Raw genomic sequence first — 14,974 nt, forward strand, 5'->3', positions numbered from 1 at the left:
CCAAGGTCTCTCTGCCTCTGTCGACTCAAATTTTGAGTGTGATTCATTGACTAAAAAACACAATAAACTAAATTTAAGATAAATTTGACTAATGGAATTATTTACTTCTTTATAAAAGAAACCAACAGATATCTCGATAATATTGTTATAGTCAAATCTTTGGCCATGATAATTGTGTAGTGAAAATCTGATATGGTGATGTCCCTATTTGCCGCCCTATTACATTTTCTTAGATTTTTCTTACAAAATCCCAGAAATGCTAGTAAATGTATTAAGTCAAAAATGTCAAAACTCACAGATCTAAAAATATTTAAATACACTAAAAACTTCTGCATGGCTAAATCATTGTCTCATTCAAAAAGAAAACCAAGATCCCTGACCCATGCTGCCTTTCTGTATTCATTCCTTCAATTCGACTCTTCCCCTCCTGCCTCTCAATTTCTCTGTCCTTCCCGTTCCTCTTTCTCCCGTTCTTGTTCTGCCTGAGTTCATGTCTTTAATATGGAGGTCTGCAGACAGGAGCCGGCGCACTGACCTGCTGTCTACTCTCAGACTATTAAAACCTGGCCTCTGAGGATGTGAGGTGGAACCTTTTTTTCAACCTCCCTCCTCTCTCTCTTTCTCTCTCCACCCCAATTCCTGTTTGATCTGCTAAGTGGGCCGGGCAGCTTGCATCTCCGCAACGATCAGCAACAGCACCTCCACTCATTACAAATATCGATGATCGCTTCAAATGATGAGACGTCAGGGCTTGGAGTGCTTCCCGATCCCCACTTGACAGCAACACGTGAGTTGGTCTAAAAGACTTATTGGCGGTAAGCTTGGGGTTTCCTAGTCATGCCCACGTCGCCGTAAGTCCAGATGGCTATCGAGAAAGGCCCTCACTTCAGATAAAAGCTCATCCATTATGAGCAGCCTGACACCGATTTTTTTCCCTTTAACCGGAGCTGCTTTTGATTAGAGAATGGATGCCAGCGTACGCGGGAAAAGGGAGGTGTTCCTTTAAGGGCTGCATACTGTAAACACGAGGATATGTGTGGTCGGTTTGAGCTCAGAACTAACGTTTGCCAACCGTCCTGGTGTCGCTGCATAAAGACATTTCCCATAAAGTGTTCTTAAAACGACTTTGTTTCTGCGTCGCAGAATTTAAGAATCGTGCCGAGGAGGGTCTTAAATTCAATTTGCTATGCCATTCTGTAGAATAAACAATGGCAGGAAATGTCTGCGCATTCAACTCATGAAGCAAATCTAATCATGACAATTATGGAAAAATACAAGGGCAAATGAAAAGTTTCTGTTTAAGGCAGGCTTTTAGAGGTAAGAATACATCAACACCAATGTCAACAACGTAGAGAGAAGAAAGTCGATCTTTGGCAGGTCTAGCAGCCATATGGGATTCCTGGCTGGTTATAATGAACGGTAGATACAGTAAGTTCTGGATTGCACGAAGTATCCATTCGTGCATTTGTTTCAGATGTACTTATAGATTTGTTACAGCTTGTAAGCCAGACGTCTGCATCCCGGCTAACTCGCATTTGCAGAGCAACTTCTCTTAGATGAGGACTAATTGAAAGCCTTTCACTTGAAAGTCGTCAAAATATGAAATGAAAGAACCTATGAACATAAACAACTGTAACAGACTGAATGACGATGCAGTTTTGGAGTAGCATTAATCTGTGAATATGTGTGATTGTGCATTTGTCCCTTCAGGGTTGCTGTTGAAATTACACGTTGCACGCAGCTTTATTAAAAAAAAGATTTATGTTTAATAAATTCTCTCTTCTTCCTCCACTTTCTTATTTTAATCTGATGTGTAAACCATGTCCTTTAGCAGCTTAAGTGGATAGTTCACCCAAAAAAACTAATTCTGTCATCCTTTACTCACACTCTTGTCATTTCAAATCTGTATGGCTTTATTTCTTCTGCAGAAAACAAAAGAAGATATTTTGAAGACTGGTGGTAACTAAACCACGGTGGTACCTATTGACTTGCATTGGTTTTGGGTCAATACAATAGAAACGAGTGGGTAGTGCCATTGTTCGGTTCTGTGCATTTTTCAAAATATCTTCTTTTGTGTTCTGGTAACGAAAGAAAGTTGTAAAAGTTTGAAACGACAAGAGGGTGAGTATATGATGACAGCATTTTCATTTAACTAACCCTTAAATAGACTGATTTCCCAAAATATATTAACACAATGGCTCTGTGGGACTATCAAAATACTGCCGCTTATACATCCTTACTAGCACAGAAAACTGAATTATTGGTTTAGTCGTGTGTTTAAATTTGGGGTGGGACTATTTTTTGGACTAAAAGCAATCCGCCCCACCAACTGTCTCCAAATCGGCAGGCCATTAACTGTGTAGATGAGTTGAGGAGCCGTAGCTGTTACCGCCCACCTGCTGAGGCACGTGGTCACACACACGGCGACTGCGTCTGATTCTCAACAACTATGTAAATGAATCTTCCAACTGAAAGTCAGCTGAGAAATTGGCTGGTGGGTCTAAAGATGATGTAGATGAAGGCAGCTGGAGTTCCTAAGGCTCTCCAACAAAGACAATGAGGTCACGGAGGATGAGGACAAGTACACACCAGCAGAGTGTTTGTTTGTGTTAGTGTTCACGGAGAGAAAATAAGACGAAAACAAAAACAGGAGGAGGCTCCGAGCACAGCTGCTGGAGAGATGGAAAGAGAACACATAAAACAGAATGAGCCCCGAGTAAAAACACACATGCACGCTGTTCGGTGCTTATTTTTAAACTCTCCGCGTTTCACGTTGCCGTTTCAATCAAAGTTCGGGCGAATCAAAACTAGCTGCTTTCTTCCGAATATGATTTTGAGCATGCAAAATTGGTTTAAGACGCAATACGAGGTCCGGAGTCATTTTATAGAAAAAAAACCGTTTAAAACCCTCCTAATCCACCTAGAGGTTGAGCACCGTTGATTGGATGTGACATTCTCCAATAAAACTTTCCACAAGGTCTGCATACAGTTCACTCCGGTGGTTTTCACTGGGAACACGCAGCCTTATGCTTTTCTTGTTTCGCAAACAGGGGAAGAAAGAAAGACAGACACGGAAAGAGAGAGAGAGAGAAATGGTAATCTTACCATTACATTTGTGGCCGGGGCCAGGCTGTGTTACCGGTCTATAGTGAGCGGCTGCGTACTCCTCTTCCGAATCGGAGTCCTGCGCCGCCTGTGTGGTGGCATTACTTAAAAGGGAACTCTGGTTGTCATGGAGATTGGGTGAGGGTGGTTGAGAATGGGAATGCTCAGTGACTGATGGACTGGAGAGAGAGGATGGCATGGGAGAACCTAAAGAAAAGAAAGCCACTTTAAACCAAGGTCTAACCAAAAATAAAACAAATGATAAAAATAACTATGAAAAAAATATCTACTTTGAGAAAACTCTATTACTCAATTGATATCCTATTTTATTTTAATTTATGTTTACAAATATTTAGATTTTTGTAAAGGTTTTATTTGCCCATTTATTTTCAAATTGCGATCTATAAAATGATAGATAAAAGCAAGCAACATAAAGGTAAACAGCATGAACAGAAAATCTCCATAACTACAAACAACTGCAAATAGAAGGAATGATGGTTTATGGTCCGTATGATTAAGTATTCTGTTGCTGTTATTGTTTTGCTCCAATAGCTGCGGTTTCATGAAGTTGGAAATGTTTTCCACAATACCCACAATTGTCTTTAAGGCTATAACACTGGAAAGTTTGCATGAAGTTGTGAGACATCCTCTCTCTCTCTCTCTCTCTCTCTCTCTCTGCCTAGCTTAATCCGATAGATAAATACACACACACTTTCCATGGCTGCCAAATTTACTTAATCTTCATCTCTGATGTTGCACCGCTTGTAGTACATTTACCATCAATTTAGCAAACGGACACTGTTACAGACACACACACACACAAACAAATAAACAGATGACAATAATTAGTACTATTCATTATTACCTGAAAAATATCTAGTTTTTAGGTAAGCAGAGGTATGTTGTACAACACAGTGCTGTAAAACAAAATCTATGGCTATTAAAAAAGATAATTAAAGTTGAAATGATCAAAATTGTTATTTGTTAACAGTTATGAGCAACTGCAGAAACACGTTGCAGGTTGAGCATATCCATATGTACAGGTGGCTTGTGATTTAATTGTTTGAATCTATTTTGAAAATTATACTAAATGTTAGCCACATACAGCTTCTACTAAATTCCATTGGCTCATTTATAGATTAACATATGAGCAAAACTAAACATAAAACTTTTAAACAAATTAATATGTATAAATTCACTGTATAGTAAACTATATTTGAAGAGTTTGGTTTCAAAATGATATAACTCTGTTTTAAAAATGCTTTTTTATGTTATAATGTTTTTATTGTGTTTGATTGTGTTAGTTAGCTGTATTTTTTTAGTTCTTATGGCTTAAATCAAAACAAACCAACTTCAGTTTGATCGATATTAATTGGAATGCACAATAAAAAGATTTTAAACCTGAGTCATCACATTTGGGAACCAAACTCTTCATTTGTTTACACATACATTTAATTCTAAAAAGAAATACAGTGTAATCTATAACATCACATTTTCAAATTCACAATAAATCTACATTTGATTGTGCATAAATGCAATAGTGTTTGCTGTAAGAAAACGCTTTGCTCTTTGTCTTTCTCACACAGTTCAGAAGCCCCATTACAGCGACATAATCACCTCTCAAACCTATCAGCAGACTCTAAGGAATATGCATAGCCAGTCACACTGCTCTGACCTGGGCTCAGTGCCACTATTTAACATAAAATAAAAGCTTATCAGACATGGTTTAGGACCCCTGATCCGAGAGCAGTCAAAGGCAAAAGGTGAGAGCAGTGAATAGTTATTAACTGACTGACTCCTAGCGCCTTTTCATGGAAATGGACACACTCTTGAGACGGCAAAGTCACCTCCACTTCTGCGGCATGTGTTTTATATTCCTGCATGTTCCCTATAACACCCTTCCTTTGTTTACAGTCAATGCATCGTAAAGGAGCTTAGAAAAGGTAAAAGACATCCAGAACGAGTGTGTGAAAGAAAGAGAGAAAGAGAGCGAGAGAGCGAGGGAGAATTTTGATTTTGTAATTATTGGGAGCTTTATTTATATATTTATGATATGAAACACAATTACAGGCGAGTCCTGTGGGAGCCGTGCTCACACCAGCCTGCCCATCCCGACCAACAAATTAAGTGCCATTAACATTATGTGCTGCCACTGATACACGCTTGTGTGTGTGTCGGTTGTATTAAGCTCGGACTGACTAAAGCACAAAAATGGAATAATAAAGGTTATTAACCCTACATATTTGTACAACATAAACTACGCTGATACGAAAGACAATTCGGCAACATATTTTTGTATTATAAATAATGGCTCATACACAGTTTAATTTATTAAATATTTTCATAATTAATTGTTACCACCGTAATGACAGTGTTGAAAAATTTAAATTATAAGCGGAAAACCTCAGTTAATGCAACAATGAACCATTGTTCTGCAGCATTATAACATTAGTTCATTTTAATTTCAACTTTTACTAACACATTCTTAAAAAAAAAGCTGTACCTGTTAATGCTCAGTGAACATGAACAATTGCATTTTCATTAAATGACATTAACAAAGATCATCAATGCCAACAAAATATATTGCTCACTGTTAGTTTTAGGTTAGCTCATTTATTTACTAATGTTTACAACAACAAAACAATTACCCTTCAAAAATAATGCTAAATACAGTTTCATTTTCCTAATTCACAGGATATTGGCAAACTGTATGTGGCAGAAAAAGCAGCACATTCTTTGGTTTCAGTTGAGATGCAGCTGTCTCTTATAAACAATACACTGAACTAAAGGGAAATCACTGTAACAGTGAGCAAGTCAATGCAGTGGCCACTGTGTAATCCTGCTGCTTTCGTAGCTTCTTGAAATTCACCCCCTCTCTTTCTCGCTCTCGCTCAGTCACTCTCGTCTGTCTTTCTTTCGTTCTCTCTCTACCTGTGACAACCCCTAGCACTGTTTGTGGTTTCATGCCAACCTGCTCCATCAGCACTCTCTACTGCCTGCCTTTAGAAAACACACATACGCACACATGAGAGGAGTTAAAACACAGATTGACCCTCTCTCTCGTGTGTAATGATTTGTGAGAGCAGACGAAGAAGTTTAACACGGCCCATAATCCAGTGCAGCTGTCAATTAAAGCTGAGAAGAGAAAGCAGGAGAGATGAAGGCGCTGTGGTGCCGGGAGGGAAGTGTTATTTTCTTTTTTTTCCGAGTACACAAACAAACCCACTCCTAAACACAATGGAAATAAAGGAGGGTTGCGGTTGCGTAAAGGTTCAGCGCTCGGACTAGACCATAAAATCAAACGCAGGTGCACACAAAGCGTATTCAACGATATCGCTACACAAGTCTCTCAAAAATGTGATTGATGTGAAAATCAATGAATGCCCCAAGATTTTGGGCTGGCAGAACACTGTAGAGACTGTAGCGATTTTACAGAAATACAAATCTATTAAATGCATGAATGTTAAATAAATGAGCATTAATATTACTCTAACATTAGGCTGTTTACGGTTGCCAAGCAACATTGCCGCCTACCGCATTAATACAGAACGTGTGGTCACAGGTGTGCATTTTTAGTCATTTCACAGAGGCTTTGAAAACTAATAAAAAATTTAAGTGGGAACTTTTCGTTTTCAAAAACTGATTAAACTGCAACTCACAAGCCCACCGTCACATGTAACCGAAGCCTGTAAACACAGCATCCAGTTCCACAGCCGTCCGAACACACACCAACAGACATAGTCAATGATCAGGGTATTATTTCCACAGACTCATCATTCCACGGCAGTAAACTAAACGTGCTTGTTTGTCATTCATCGATTTTCCCCCTTCTCCTTGTGTGATTTTGCCCGGGATTCTTCTCTTTTTTTTCCGCCTGACACTGGGTCAAACCTAATCAGCAACTTCCTGTGCCGCCGCGCGTGTCTGCGCATGCTGTGTGTGCAACCTGTCTCATCCGCTGCTCTCTGCTGCCTTCTCATCCCCGATCTTATATGCAGGCCTCTAGGTTTTCATATTCTAATCGATAGCAACCCGTGCTGCGGTGCTAACAGGAGCGCTTAAGAAAAGCCGTACTGCTGAAATCACTAACCATCTGTCTCTCTCTCTCTTTCTCCATCTCTTTGTCTGTTTTCCCGGTCCTCGGTGGATAGGAGCGAGCACAAAGAAGGCTGAAGGCCACACTTTGTTCTTGTTGAGGCAAGTTACAATGTAAGAATACATCATACACATACTGTATGCGCACAAAGCCTGTGGATTGTTTTTTTATATTCTGACAATAAGGAAAGAAATGAATTCATGCTAGGGGCAGAGAAATGGGTGGGGTTTAAGAAATATCAAAATTAAGGTCTAGCTTGAAGTTTCTCGACTGCCATCTTGGTAATGCCCCCAAGCAGCTACTGTATTTTCTATGTAGGTACTAGGCATCCTTAAGACTGTCTGTCAAGATAACATTTCAATAACACCAATGCGTTTAACATAAGAAATGACTGGCACTTATGACTGAAAGGCGGGACTTGCAATGCTACAGCTGCCATATTGAGTTTATGATTTCTCAGTTGTTTTTGTCTTCTTTATAATGTCTCTGGTTCATTAGGGGTTTAGAGTGTCACAAGAGCTGTTGTAATATCACAGACAAAAAGCTGAACACATACACATACGTTGATGCATATGAAATGAACCCCTGAGAAAAAAAGGCGACTCGATGAATCAGATGGGACGAAAAAAGAACCATGTGAAGTTGGATTCAGAGTTTCGCGTGGCTGTATGGACCCCCCGCAGGGTGGTCTCACTGACTAACACACAACAAAAGCTATATCAAACTGAGAACTGCATATGGGAGACCAAAGAAAAGATGGAGAATGGATTAGACGCCTTTAGAGATTAAATGTCCATTATAACTAATGCGTTGCTATCGTTGTGCTGATGCTAATGGACATATGGTAATGACAATTGTTGGTCACTTGAATAATAAGTGGTTGCTGTATAATTATCATTAGATGTGTCTTACCGCAAATCATTTGTAGAAGAAACACTTGATGAAACACACAGGGGACAACATGATGCAGTACACTTGAAATGACATTCAGGGATGTTGCTGTTTGCGTATGAGTGTTTGCGAGGATCATGCCGGAGCTCAACATTAGGCGTTAACTCCCCGGCAGCTATAAATTCAAAAAAAAAAATTGCTATAAAACAACATTGCGCAGTCATTTCTTTATCATTTTCTGATTTTGACTGTTCCAAAACGCTCTCGCAATTTTCACAGAAAATCGCCATCTGAATGATATATATAGTATTTAAACAAGCAGAATTCACAACAACATTATTCAGTACATTAAAGAAAAGCAAAATGGCCGAGCAAAGATGGAGAAAAACGCACATGAGAAAATTAGAAGAGGTTACTGTATCAGACTGATCTTTCAGTATCATTTTATCCCTTTTTCATTCCTGTCTGTAGAATTATAGCCTTTTGGAAACACACACACAAACACAGGGGAGCTGCGGGTTGAACACCAGAGAGCTCGAGACTGTTTGTGTCTCTTGGAGTGGAACAATGCCTCCAGTATCCCTCGCTTTCTGCCCTCCCTCCTTTCTCTCCCTCTATATTTTTCATTTTCTTTCTCTGTAGCTAGCTTCTCTTTTCCACGGCCCCTTTTCCCCTTCGGGCGACATGTGAAATGAAGCGCGATGGTCCCTCAGTGGTGAGGAACAGATAAAGAAGGAGAGAGAGGAACAAGAAAATGGTCGAAGATAGCGATAGACTTATACCCGTACACCTGGGACCCCAGTTCTGGCTGGGCTAACATGAGTGAGACGGCCCATGCTCTGACGCTGCTGAAACAGGAAATAGATTCACAGTAGCTTAGCCACACTCAGAATTAACAACACACCTGTCTACACCCGCTCTGATTCACCGGTCGACAACCAGAGAGCTTTCCATGCTGTGGAAAGTACTGCGAGCGAAGAGGGTAAAATGATGTGTACTTTAAAAGTACTTTTTTACTTTTAAGTATACGTGGGTTTGCATGCTTTTGTTGGGATGTTACAAGTAAAGGAAAACGAGCTATAAAAAGTGAATGTATGCCAGTAACTCTATAAAATGGGTATTTTTATTTTGCAGGAAAAAACTTTAACATAAAACTTTATTTTCAATCCATTTATTTATTTTCAATATATAAACTTTATTTGATTTATTTGCAATTATAGAAATAGTATAACTTGGGAAATTCTTTTTTTTAGTTTAGCTAAACTAAACAAATTTGATCTTGATTAAGATTTAGGGTTAATATTTAGATTTTTTTAAACAAATCTTGTATCACCATACAGATACATACACTTTTACTACATTTATAAAATACAAAATAACATTATTAAATATAAGTGTAATTCATTATATTTTTTCATATGTTAATATATATATATATATTTAGGCTTGCATTTAAAACATTTGATTTATTAGTCGTACTACCGCAATCCAATCAATTCCCAATCAATAAAATCAATTCCACCGTAGGTTTTTTTCACTGAATTTCCTGGTTCAATCGTAAATACCTTACAAACACCATTTTATGTTCATTTTCAATGTGACAAAATGATATCTCTCGCACTAATAGGTGATTAAATATTGTACATCAAGTGCTAAAGTAAGCCAGGAGGTGATGTCCTGCATGATCAATACTAGAGAATACAGCCTCGCTAGGTCTAAACCTCATTACCAAACACTGTTCCCTGCAAACGCCAATATTTCAGCAACAATCAAATACTGCTCGGAGCTTTCTGTTTCTCTCTGCCTCAGCTCTCTGTCTTTCGCATCTCTTTTCAGACTGTCTTATGCTTGTTCTTTGTCTTTTCTTCCTCCTCGCAGAACCAGAAATTCCTTGTTGCCCCAGAAATAAAAAAGAGAGCAAATCCATAAACACCAATAGCACTCTCCCTCTCTCTCCTCTTGAGTTTGCCTACTTCAGTCTATCTAACTCTCTTCTCTCAGACCATCACACTCATCTCATTCTACTTCATCTCCCTTCTCGTTTCTCCATCTCAGCACTCATTTCCTCCCGGCTTTCTCCGGAGTGCAGACATGCCACTGATTCGTCGATAGAACAATGCACGAGTGTGATAACACACACAACATTTGTAATGATGTAACACGACTCCTCCCATCCCAGAGGAAACAAATATATTAAATCCGTCTGTGACATTACCACACACATATACTTTGCAATTTTTTGGGAGGATTTTGCAAAAAAAATTCTATAACGCCATGTATTCCACACATTATTATTTTTTTCTATTTTGTTGAAGCTACTTTGCAAAGATACCAAACTGTGCGTTAATGTAATAAATATGAATTGAATTAAATATATGAATCATATAAAAACAGAACAAATTGTAATGCTTTGAAAAAGAAAACATGCTCAAACGGGGCATATTTCTGTAATTTTACCACAACAAGAGCGGACCGAGGACTGGGTGTGGCGTGGCACCCATGCCGCCCTAGACGAATATGTAGCCTCAGCTAATGTAGCCTTCTTAATGTAATGAAGGTTTTGAGTGATTACACTTGCTAAATGGACAAAGAATGTGTGCACCAGCTAAAAGAAAAACTGGACTGGAGCACGCAGGAAGTGGAACGAACTAGCAAACGAACTAACAATACTTTTTCATTTGTACCGAAAGTGCCGGAGCACTGTTCCGGATTGCTCCGGCCCAATTTAAACCCTGAACATTAGAGACTGTCTGCTGCCTAATGATGATGTTATCTAAGGTCTTTGCCCCCGTTCGCAACAACACTCCTCAATCCTAGGCCAACTTCCTGTGATCGATCACCCCGTGATCCGGGCCCCCACCTCCCCTCAAAAAGAAAACATCCCGAAGCACATCTCTGACACTCTGCCTGTCAGCCTCCAAAACCTGGCAAATGAAGACGGATTCTCCTTAATTGGGTTTGGGATGACTTCAGCGCGTGCGTGATGATGGGGGAGAGCTATAATTCCGCCATTATGATCCGGAGACAGCCGTGTTTCATTCCCGCACAAAGTGCACTATTCGATTTACAATGATTCATGCCGCAGCGATGTTAATGGTTCAGACGGAAGTGTGCGGAGAGTGTACTGTATAGGCTAGCATTGATAAATAGAGCTAACTCCAGTGTATGATTAGACACATAATCGCTCTTATAAAACTAAGACAATATATAAATAATTCACACTCAGTCGTGGCAGTAAAATGCATTCGTTCCAGAGCAGACGTGTGCGTTTAGCGAGTTTGAAATAGATAGTTCTCTCAAAATGAAAATTCTGTTTGGCCAATTGCACGCAAATGTCCAGCTTGAGATGAAAAGTTTTTGTCACCTCCACAACTCTCCATATTTCTCATAAATGTGCACATGAAATGAAAAAAAGGCATATATAAAGAGCCATACCTTCTGCATTTGTTGGGTACCATTGCTTCTGATTTGTACATTTTAATTCGCAGAAAGCCTACAGAGTATGTTGTCTCTGAGAAATGTGTGTCCTTTTTGTCACATTCATAATGCGAGCACTTTATCTTCAGGGGTTTAGTATATAAACAGATTATTCAATATATAGGTATTAAATACATTCTGAGAGAATTTATATTTAAAGTTTTGACTCATCCATAACACTGAAATTGCCCTATCATTTTAACCCTCGTGTATGAATTGTCTTTCCTCCACAGAACAAAAAGTTGATGTTTTGAAATATTTGTACGGTAGGTAAAGCAACAAGATGTGTGAATTATAACAGAATTTTCCATTTTGGGTGAACCATTTCTTGATCTTATAACAGAATTTAACACCGTCAGATCAAGTTATCTGAGCTGTTGTTAACGCCAATCTCCCAGTATGAAAATAAATAAGAGACTTATATGAGACTGTCGGAGGACAGTAAATGAATTTCTGAAATCAACACAGGATGAAAAGATTCCAACTGGAGAAAACGTTTCTCCAAGCGACACTGCAATGCTCTACCACCATCAAAAACAACAATGCTAACCAACAAGGTCATTTCAACATTTCATAAACAAGGTAAAAAATAAATAAAAATAACAAATACACACTTGTTCATACAAGGTTCCACATTTCCAAAGAGTTCTGCCTCAAGTCTAATTAGGCCCGTTTTTGCTCATGAAAGCCAAGAAGTGCTCATCAAGACATGTGCTGTTAAAACAGCCAGGGCTTGCCCAGTTTACTGCTGTAACCAACAAATGGAAACAGCAGGGGGCTAAGCCTGGTAACACACACACAATCATTCGCCCAATTGAAATAAAGGGTGCGAGCCCGGTACCTCCGTAGGTCAGATGTGGCTAGCTGCCGCAAAGCCAAAGAGAGTGGGAGAGTTCTTGTGATTTTTGTTGACGGATTACTGTGGCTGAGAAATGTAGAGACTATGCTGGTGGAGATCTTTGATATGTAGATATTTTAAACGCACACATACATATGCAGTTGTATGAATTGTAAGAAGAGTCCTTTAACCACTGAGTATAAATAATGAGGTGGGAACGACATATGATGTTTTGAATTCCGAGTCGTGTTGGGGGGTTTCTGAACTGAGCAAGAATGAGGGATTTATCAAATGCAAAAATATGTGGCTGGGTTCAGCCCAAGTGGTTAACCAAAGCAGGTCGATCCACACCAGCTGGAGATAAGCTGGTTTTATCAACTCTCTTCCAAATACAGCTACAGGCTGTATAGAAATGTAAGATGATGCAAAACATACCAGGCGATGATGGTAAACCAACATGGCCCTTCTGGTGAAGCTTGCTGGCCAAGGTTATGATGCTGGTTAGACTAAAGCACCTAAAGGGCCAAAAACAGCACAACGACATCCCACACTGGAAATCAGTGTCCAAACACAAAAGTAAAAAGACAGACAGATTTATTATGAATAATATGTGAAACACGAGTAGGATGATGGAGGTCAGGGTGGTCCCCAGGCCGCCACCCCTACATTCTAAACTTTGCGCCTCCCAAATCCAACCACCTCACCATTCCAGCATACAAAGCATCCCATCGGATGAAGTCTGACCCACTCACACCCCAGCCGCAGGACATACTAGAGTAGCCACAATCTGCCATTTTTTTCACCTTCTAACAAACACTAACTTAAACGCAACAGCAGAGATTGACTGCGCTATTGCATGTTGGCAATATTAGACATTAGTGCAATTGATTGAAGTAAATCCATTAGATTATTACACCGTGCAATACAAAGACAACAAAAGACTTCCTAAGACACGGGCGAGTTAATAAAGATGCCCACTGAGATCAAAAGGTTTAAGTAGTTAAGTCCTGGTGAAAGACCCACTCATCCAGAGGTGAAGGGTTGAGCTGGGGGGTCAGAGAAAAAGACCTTATCCAACCCACCCGCTTTAGGTGACAGAAAGGGAGCAATCAACAGAGGAATTGGGGTTAGGAGAAACACAGAAAGTATTACAACTGACACATTTATGTGTGAAAGAGAGAGAGAGTGGCTGGTCGCCATTTGCCTTTTTTACGGCGCCGTTTCATGTGCTGTTAAGAAGCACCTTCTCTTTCACGAGCGTGTTTTTGGAGGCAAAACAAAGATGAATGACTTGTTAAATAAAGTTTAAGAGCGACTGGTGAATGATGCTGATTACCTCTCTTTACACCGAGGCCATTGTGATAGCTGGTAATTTCAACAGTTTTAAAAAAATAGAGGTTTTGTAATGGAAAAGTGCTTGGAATGAAGAAGCGGGGACAATGGCTTTCTTGCATGCGGTGAAAAAGAGAGAAAATGCGCTGCCTCGAATGCTGAACTATTGATCTTGCTATCTACCCGCTCCCACTTTCTTTACACTACACCACATGGCAACATCCACACACTTACACACAAAATCAATAAAAAAAGCCAAAATTTCCACCCCGTTATTTTGCCATTTGATGATCCTCGGCTAAAATGCATTTGCAGACATACTTTGCGGGTGAGTACAGTTTAGTTTGCTGTTTAGTATGTTGTGGTGCGGTATTTTTATGAGCCATTAGGAGTGTTGGGAATCGACCCGCAAGCATGGATGGGAAATCATTCAAAAACCTATGTAATACATGCTTTTTCCAGGAACAAAAGCACCATTTCTTTGACACTGCCAAAGACGTTTCCGTGTACAAACACTACGCTAATTAAAACACATTGAGCTCTTACGTTTCACAATGGAGCAGGTAGCGCCACCGTGCTATGAAGACGTAGCCGGACAGCATATAATAAATTAGCCGTTGCTCCAAATAGCAGTTTTCCTTCCTTTTGTCTTTAATAGAGCGTGCTGTGAGCAATTACCTCTGCGGAGAGGCCTAATCTCTCAGCATTAAACCAACCAGCAAAGGCAATGCAACCTCCTGGGCAAAATAGCCGGCTGAGGCCTCTCAAAGGGTGTAATCTCACATGCACATGTACACGTACACAAACACCAGAGCCTTTCATTATATCCATCCCCAGCGATAACAAAATCAGTCTTAGAGCTCCCCACCAGCCAACATGTGCAGCACACCTACCATACGGCCCACAGGAGACCGCGGCCAGGGACCAATCAGAGGTGTGAAGCCGGTCACTGTGGGAGAGCAGGCCGGGAACAGGCCGCAGCGGAAGTGTCGAGGGGATTCATCAATCACAAATCATTGTGCACGGTGGAACAAGCGGGTCCCTGAGCGGTAACGGAGGAAATAAATTAGACTCGCGATTTCTGTGCTTCTCAAATAGAGAACAACAATAAAACTGAAGTTGGTTTTGATCTTGTATATGTGGATATACATTATAAATTTGTACAGAGAACATAAATATAGGCAAACAAGCACTTTGGGGGTTCTTGTGCGCTCTGCATCTAACAATACATTAAT

General features: G+C 39.9%; 1 protein-coding gene across 1 annotated transcript in view; it reads right to left on the reverse strand.

The window, feature by feature from the left end:
• Positions 1-14,974, reverse strand: part of tenm3 (teneurin transmembrane protein 3) — a gene marked incomplete at its 5' end in the record, with an annotated part of 193,533 nt that overhangs the window by 111,451 nt on the left and 67,108 nt on the right. Inside the window, one exon of the mRNA XM_079462768.1 lies at positions 3,106-3,312. Within this exon, the coding sequence (XP_079318894.1) occupies positions 3,106-3,312 (207 nt within the window). The remainder of the gene's footprint in view (positions 1-3,105; positions 3,313-14,974) is intronic.

This window comes from Barbatula barbatula (genome assembly GCF_947034865.1).
Source record: "Barbatula barbatula genome assembly, chromosome: 8".
Classification (NCBI taxonomy): domain Eukaryota; kingdom Metazoa; phylum Chordata; class Actinopteri; order Cypriniformes; family Nemacheilidae; genus Barbatula; species Barbatula barbatula.